This window comes from Oryza sativa, chromosome 8, assembly GCF_034140825.1.
Source record: "Oryza sativa Japonica Group chromosome 8, ASM3414082v1".
In the NCBI taxonomy this organism is placed as follows: domain Eukaryota; kingdom Viridiplantae; phylum Streptophyta; class Magnoliopsida; order Poales; family Poaceae; genus Oryza; species Oryza sativa.
Genome location: NC_089042.1, coordinates 4,359,843 through 4,368,283, shown reverse-complemented (window position 1 = coordinate 4,368,283; position 8,441 = coordinate 4,359,843). Strand labels below are relative to the sequence as shown.

The following is an 8,441-nucleotide window of genomic DNA, read 5'->3' as shown; positions in this document are numbered from 1 at the left end:
TAATTATTTTAGATATATTTCAATTGCTTTCGATAATTGATAGTATTTTCTGTGAACTTTTCTCAAACCAAATCAGCATAAATATGAATTTTATTGCTGTGTGCTGTGTGGTGAGCTGTGAAATGTAGAGTATCAACCACAAAAATTTAATGATACCTCACCCTCCAAAAAAAAAAAAAAATCCTCGCCCCCAAAAAAATAAAAAAATTGCCTCCAATGTTCCGTTGCCTCCTATGCAGGAGGAGGAGGACGACGACGTCACGGACACCTCGCACTTATAAATGAGGTCGCGATCATACGAGCCGAAACGGTAGATCAATTCGTCGAACATCTCGCGCGCGCTCCAGTGACGGCGAGAACGAAGCACGCCGGGGTTGGGAGAGAGATAGAGGGAGAGATGGGGGAGGCCGCGGCCGTGTCCGGCGACGCTGGCGCGCGCGCGCGCGTGCGCGTGCTCGCCGTGTCCCGCGTCGCGCCGTCGCCGGCGCCGGTGGAGCGGGAGCGCGTCGGGCTGTCCTTCTTCGACACGCCGTGGGTCGTGCTCCCGCCGATCCAGCGCGTGTTCCTGTACGAGATGTCGGCGGCGGCGGCGGCGGACGGCGGCGGTGGGGATGGGTTCGCGGCGGCGGTCGAGCGGCTCAAGGGCTCGCTCGCCGCCACGCTGGTGCTTTACCTGCCCCTGGCAGGGAAGCTGGTCTACGTGGAGGAGACGGAGGACGTCGTGGTGGACTGCGCCGCCGCCGACGACGCCGACGCCGGGGTGGCGTTCGTCGAGGCCGAGGCGGAGGACGCCGCCGCCGAGGACATGGACGTGCTCAGGCTCGCCGGCGACGAGGCGCACGACGTCGCGGCGTTCCTCGCGCTCGTGCCGGAGCTCGACACCCGGGCGCTCCCGGCGCCCGTGCTGTCCGTGCAGGCCACGCGCCTCGGCGGCGGCGCCGGCCTCGCGCTCGGCCTGTCCGTGCACCACGCCGTCGCCGACGGCCGCGCCGTGTGGCAGTTCATGGAAGCGTGGTCGTCGGCCGCGCGCGTCGGCTCTCCGGTGACCAAGTCGCTCGGCGCGCCGCACTACCGCCGGGAGGCGGCCATCCCCCAACCCGACGGCGGCGAGCTCGCGCGCCACATGCTCAAGTTGGTCGCGCCCAAGCTCCCGGCCGTGGTAAGCTATCGTCACTCTCCCACTTCCTAGCTCCTTTCATTTCACATCTTAAAAATAAAATTCTTCGATTTCACCAATGTTTAACCGTAAATTGTCCAAAATTAAGAAGATTTGCATCACTTGCATTTTTTGTTTATTTTAACTGAAAATTTTGTTATTTCATATGTTTTTTTATGTTTGAATGCTTTTACATTTAGAATAATTTGTTATTCAACCTTTTATTGAAGAAATATAAAATTGTGTCTAAATAGAAAATGTGAACAATCGTATGAGTTGTTAGATCATTAAGCAAGATATACGAAAAGTGACTTCAATTTTTAAAGATATAAGAATTCCCTATTTCCGTGATATCGTAATTTTATCTATAGATGTTTCCACACGGCTATTTTTCAAAATGTAGAAATTCACCAGGATTTTCATAGAATACATAAATTTTTGGGACTAAAGCAAAGTTGCAACAACAAAAAAAAAAAGAGTAGGAGATGTGCAGATATATGGTCAACACCAAGTCAACAATTCCACAATGTTACACTGAGGCAGGGTCATCTTCCAAAAGAGAGGTCCCGAGGCAGCGAGATTTGCAAAATGGTTGTAATGTATTTGAATTCTGAATAAAATTCAACCAAATAAAAAAAACAGCCCAAAAAATCTTTCTGGTAGTTCAAATAAATAAACAAAAATCGAAGCTTCCATCATGCATGAAGCATGTACTGTAGTGTAGTGTAGCCTCTTCGAAGTGTGTATGTGTCGTCAACCTTTGCTTGGTACGCCATCCAACCATGGTTTCCTTCTCCCCCCAATGTTAAGCGCATGCGGAGCTCGCCGCGGTGGCGTGGCGGAGCAAGCAATGGCATGCACGCGTCATGATCTCTCTCTCGCTCGCCGTGAATGCAAATTTACTGACGAGATCACCACCACCCGCCATGGATGCTTGCAGGCGAGCGGGGATCAGCAGGACTTCAGCCAGCGATTCCGGCTGGCTCGCCGGACGTTCCACCTCGGCGCCGACGCCATCCGCGCGTTGAAGCGGCGCATCGACGAGCTCGCCTCGGCGGAGGAGGCTGCCGATGGCGGCGGCGCCGCCAAGCCGGTGTCGACGTTCGTGGCGCTGGCGGCGATGGGGTGGGCGGCGTTCGTCCGGTCCAAGGCGCTCGCCGACGGGGACGACACGTACCTGATCTTCCTCGCCGACCTCCGGGCGCGGCTCGACCCCGCCGTCGGCGAGGGGTACCTCGGGAACTGCGTGAGGATGTGCCTGGCGCGCTGCGCCAACGCGGCGGAGCTCCGCGGCGAGCGCGGGCTGCTGCGCGCGGCGCGGGCGGTTCAGGCGGCGGTGGCGGAGATGGAGGCGGCGCCGCTCGCCGGGACGGCGGACGGGTCGGCGATCGCGCGGGTGATGCAGATCCCCTTCTCCCGCATGGCGAACGTGGCGGCGAGCCCGCGGTTCGGGGCGTACGGCGCCGCCGACTTCGGGTTCGGGAGGCCGGCGCGCGTCGAGCTCGTGTCGATGAACCACGACGGCGAGATGGTGCTCGTCGGCGGCCGGCGCGACGGCGAGGTGCAGCTCTCGGTGTCCATCGACCCGGCGCACGTGGACGCCTTCAAGGCGCAGGTCCTCGGCTAGCTGATGCTACTCAGTGCCATAGGAGTAACATTTGGCACTATCAATTAATTAGTTAATAATAATAATAATATTATTATTTGTATTTTTGCCTGTCTTGTAATCAAACTTCTGATGTTAGTGTCAGAAATCAAAGTTAAACAGCAAAGTAATAGTTTTTTCTACTCCATCCCTCCTAAAATATCGGACGTCGTGAATTTTTACATTACGTTTGGTCATTCATGTTATTTTAAAGAAACTATATACCTAATTAAAAAATAAGTAAAGCTTTCGGACCTATTTTTCGTGTGTCCGCCTCACCCCTCCCTCCCTACGCCCTTCCTCCCAGCGCTCCACATCTCTTCCTCGCAATACCAAAAAAATGTTGCACTCCCCTCCCCATGCAGCCCATCTCCTCCCTCTCGGCGCCCCCATCTCTCCCTCGCGATCCCCAACAAATATTGCACTTCCCATCCCCACGCGGCCCCTCTCCTTCCTGTCGCCCCTCCTCTCAACACCCCTATTCTCCCTTGCGCCCGCTCCCTCTTGTGCATTCAAGGGGAACCTCCTCGTTTGGGAACATGTTTTGACGCGCTCACTTGGTCGTGTTCATGACCAGAGCTCGTCGTTGTCGTTTCTTTCTCTGTTGGGACCACATCGTTATCGGTTGTATTCCCTACTATTTTAGTTTTATTCATTGCCAACCGCTGCCATTTATGGACGAGTCACATTGTTAGGACGCGTACGGCTACCTTACTCGCCGCCATTTGGTCGCCGGAGCACCAGCGCCCATCTTTCCTCCTCTTTTGTTTCTTGTTTATGCTAGGGAAGACAATGAATAGTGTTAGTCGTTTTTTCTCCATCTTTGTTCTTCCTACACATTCAAGGAAAACGGAACCCCCTTATTTGGGAATGCGTTTTGATACACTCATCTGGTCGTGTTTATTACCAGAGCTCGTTGTTGTCATTTCTCTCTCTATCTAGACCACGTCATTGCTATCTGCGTTCTTGCTGTTCTGGTTTCTTTATTGCCAACCTCCACCATCTATGAACGAGTCACATCATGGGACATATCCTACCACCTTCCTCATCGCCGTTTGATCACTGGAGCACAGTGCCCTTCTTCCCTCCTCTTTTATTTTCCGGCTTCGGCTAGGGAAGACAATGAACAGTGCCTTGGGCACTATTCCTTTCTAATTCAGCCTAACCATGCTCCTAGACCACTCACATAATATTGAGACCATAAAAATATGAAACGGGTATCGGTTCAGAATTGATGGATCGGATTTTCATCTATCAGTAAAATAAGCTTTTTAAAATTCTAGCTAATTTCAGTTATTTTTGCATTTATAGTAGTAGTTTTAGCACTATTTGATCTATTAAAAGTTGTTGTAACTTATAATTTTTCTATGGAATTAATTTAAAATTTTAGTATAAATATGTACCAGCATAAATTAAGGTTATAGTTTCTTTGATGATAAAATAAGTTAGATCAAAATAAATGATATTTGTATAATTTGTTTTAATGAAATGAATGGTCAAACGTTATATAAAAGTCAATATAATCATATATTTTTTAGGCAGCGGGAGTATAGTTTACTATAAAGACGTGTCAACTTAGGTCCTCGTCTACTTTCTTGTTTCACCTGAAAATGTGTACCGAACTGCTAAAAAGTGTATTTTACGCACAAATTCTACATAGAACTCTTTTTAAGATTTGGTGAGGTTTGGCTTTTTCTGCAGCAATGACAACGTTTGCAACTTTGCAAGGAACAAAACCACGGGCGTGATGATCGGCCGGCGCGCCGTGCATGCTTCGCGGCACGGTGGTCGTCACCGGTGACGGCAGCGCCATTGTTGCCTAGCGAAACGTTCGTTTGGTAGCTAGCTAGCTAGTGTGTGTCATCGTCGGTCATATCAAACGGATTGTTCGAGGTGATCGATGAAGATCGGTTACGGTAGGACGAATCCAAAGGATAGCTATGTGTAGCACCCGTCACAAAAGGTATCCAATTGTGATTTGATTATATCTCAGGCTCCTTTCTCAGGCTCCTTTCAAGTTGGACATACGTGCTGGGCTGTGTTATCCCTCTTGTTTGTTGTTTATAAGTTATAACATTTCTAGTTACAGATTTACAGAAGTGCATTTTAATTTCCCAAAAAAGAAGAAGTGCATTTTAATTACTGGCATACTCCTTCCGGTTCTATAATAATTGACGTTTTGAACAAGTTTGAGGTTAAACTTTTATAACTATGACCATTAATAACTTCAAAAGTATTTAGTTTAAAGAAACTAGAACAACATATATAGATTTGTCTTTCAAAACACTATAATAAAAGTTAACATGCATTTATTTATTGTGTATATTATAATAGAAAAATAAGATCAAAGATATATTTTGTAGATCGTGTTATTGTCCAAAACGTCAATTAAAATGAACTGGAGGGAGTACAAATTTAGGTCGTTTGATTCTACAATCATTGAACGTGTTCTGCTTTACCTAATTGCTACAGCTGCGACAGTTTAAACCGGTAGTAGCATAGAGCTCAATTACAATTATCATAGCCGCAGCAGCTGTAGCAACTAGCGCGTCCGAACAGAAACATGCATGCTAATGGTTACAAACATTCAATTTATTGGCGTAAAAATAATTAAAGACGTTGCATTATACAAATACCATCATATTTTTTTTTATATAAAACTATTCAACACCATTCTATTGAATCCCTCCAATTTTAAAAATTACTACATGAAGATGCAATGGAGTGGCCATGGCCCACTGCTGGTTGTGGCCGGAGGCATGCAATTTGACACAACAAAATTAATTTCGACACTCATTTCATTAAAATCCAGCAATTTTAGAACCTATACAGTGATGTGGCCTTGACAACTGATATAACCAGGCAACGCTCCGCTCTACTCTTCTCATGCATATATGCTCATTCGGCCGGAGGAAAGACATGTACCTTGCATGTAATCAAGTAAAAGGATTACATTGCGTTAGGCCGAGCTAGGTTGAAGAAAGCGGAATTGATCCATTAATATGTACTCCCTCCTCCGTGAATATAAGGGATATTTACTATTCCCGTGTAACGTTTGACCACTCATTTTATTCAAAAAAAATTTGTGCAAATATAAAAAACGAAAAATTGTGTTTAAAGTACTTTGGATAATAAAGTAAGCCACAAATAAAATAAATAATAATTTTAATTTTTTTTAATAAGATGAATGGTTAAGTAAAAAAAGTTAAAATCCCTTATATTCACGGACGGATGGAGTAGGTGTGAAGCCGGCCAATAAATGGTATTCAGAGCTAATCCTGGAAATTGCATGGCCTTCGAGTAGGCCAGAGTGCCAGTAGCTAGACAGAGCTACGTACTGTGTATTTTTCTCCAAACGGTCAAGCCATTGTTGGTGTTTTATATAAAGAGAAAGATGTCTATTTTAAAGAGAAAATAGAACCAATAAGGTGCACAGTTAATTAAGAAAAAACATGACAAAAATTACAACTATAACGACACTTTACCAACTAACCTAAACTACCAAGGCAGCAAGAACAGGAAAGCCAACTGCGACACTCAACAAATGTCATTTACCACATGAACAAGTAGCAAGCTAGAAGGAAACAAGACTCCCGCACACTGGCAAAGATACAATATTATTGCCATCATACCATGATCATCCTCGTGATTGGACAACTGTGACTTCGCCAGAAAACACTAGTATAAGGGCAACAACCTAGCATGTGCCAAAGCATAACTCAAATGGGCTCATGTCAACGTTGCCACACATTGTGTCCGGTCAATGCCGCAACTTCGACTTCGCGACCAACAAACTCATTGATGCATGGTCGAGTCAGACTGATGAGCCTTGCAAACGAAAAGCTTGAAACCCCACACAAGAGTTAGACTGATGAGCCTTGTAGACTTCGGTCATCGTTGGCGAGCTCGCAAAAGTGCTGCAGCTCTGACTTAGAAGACAACAACCAAACCCTGCTTGAAACTAAGCAGAACCCTTCTAGTCATTGTTGCCAACAGCTCGTTGAACGCTAGCTCGATACGGTAGCTCTGACTTCTCAAAGGTCCTCTTTAGGTGTCAAAGCAGGGTATAACTAGAGACTAACATGGATTTCCTCGACGATGCCATCAACCCTAGCTCTACCTCCATCACCATCCAGAAGAGTGGAGGTTGGGGAAGGCCCACTACTGGCACGTCGAGGAGTAGCCCACCACCGCCATCCTAGGAGTAGGGAGGGGCCCAGTTGCTCCGCCTTTCTCCATAGGACACCGAATTTCCCATCATCGTCGTCGTGGTGTTGTTTCGTTGATGCTGTCGCACCAACATCGCCTTGATTTCCTTGCGTTGGCTCACCGCCGGGGTCTAGCCTCACCTCCGCCATCTCGGCTCACCGCACGATGACTGGCGGATTGCTCTTGCAGTGGCAAGACGGAGGGAGTGGTGGAGGAGTGGGGTGGCGTTTTTCCCCCGAGCTGCCTGCTAGGGACGACGTGGGGTCATGGGTCCCAGGTCCCTACATACTATGTGTAACTGGTGTTATATATAATAACTAGTGTTTTAATATCATATTCATAGTTGTCTAAGAGTTGGACAACATAAATAACTACATAACTAGATTTCAAATATCTTGCAATACCGGTTTTGATCCTTTCTCGTGGAGCGAAAAAGAAAAAGAAAACGGAAGTGAGCTATAATGTGTATGTACAAAATTGGTAGTCTAAGTAACTGGCATATGACATACATTGAGTGCTTCTCCCGCTACCACCAGTTATCGTCGGTGTTACCAACATTTCATACTCCCTTCGTATTTTAATGTATGACGCCGTTGTCTTTTCGACCAAGGTCTGACCAATCATTTTATTCAATTTTTTTGTGCAAATATGATAATATTTATATCATACTTAAAGAACATTGGATGACGAATCAAGTCATAATAAAATAAATGATGACGAATGGTTAAACGTTGGACAAAAAATCAACGGTGTCATACATTAAAATATGGAGGTAGTATTAACTTTTGTATTCCTTTCATAGTTTTTCCATTAAAATCCTCTAGTTTTAGAGACCAATTAGTCATGTAACCTTAACAACTGGCATTTGATTAGCACTCTAACCTTCTCATGCCTTGTGTGCTCATCCAGCCGGAGGAAGGATATTTGGCCGATCGATGGTATATGATGAAGTAGATATATTGCAATGAGTTATGCACTACGGGGTTGTTTGGATGGTGACCATACTTTGCCACAACTTTGGCAAGCTACTTTGACCAACTTAGCCTAGTGTTTGCTTGGTTGCCATATCTTTATCATGCCACAATTTTTTATTTTGTGACCCCACTTATCATAGGCACATACCTTTGCCAACATTTGCCTAACTTGTGGCCAAGAATTTCTTAGCCACATAAATTGTGGCATGCCACACTTTAGCTATATAGTAGTTTGGTAAATTGAAACAAGCATCCAAACAGCCCCTATGTTTCAATCTTGATGATCATGCATTAATCAACGCTATATATGCAAAAGAAATGGAATTAACACTGCGTTGGCAAAAAAAAAATGTAACTCACACAATATCTCCGAAATATGTAACTAACATATTTCCAAAAATAAAATGTAATTAACAGTGTGATTTTATCACAGTAGGTTGGCCGTGGTGCAATATGG

The 8,441-nt window shown here is 45.8% G+C and overlaps 1 protein-coding gene across 1 annotated transcript; it reads left to right on the top strand.

Moving 5' to 3' along the window:
• The first annotated feature begins 309 nt into the window (after nucleotides 1-309).
• On the top strand, nucleotides 310-2,944 carry LOC4344782 (phenolic glucoside malonyltransferase 2). Its single transcript, XM_015793407.2, has 2 exons — nucleotides 310-1,159; nucleotides 2,097-2,944. The coding sequence occupies exons 1-2, from the start codon at nucleotides 398-400 to the stop codon at nucleotides 2,781-2,783; spliced, it is 1,449 nt and encodes a 482-aa protein (XP_015648893.1). The 5' UTR covers nucleotides 310-397; the 3' UTR covers nucleotides 2,784-2,944.
• The last annotated feature ends 5,497 nt before the right edge of the window (nucleotides 2,945-8,441 follow it).

Coding starts and splice junctions, on each gene's coding strand:
- LOC4344782 (XM_015793407.2), top strand. CDS start 398: ATGGGGGAGGCCGCGGCCGTGTCCGGCGACGCTGGCGCGCGCGCGCGC. Junction 1,160..2,096: donor CGCCCAAGCTCCCGGCCGTG/GTAAGCTATCGT, acceptor GGATGCTTGCAG/GCGAGCGGGGATCAGCAGGA.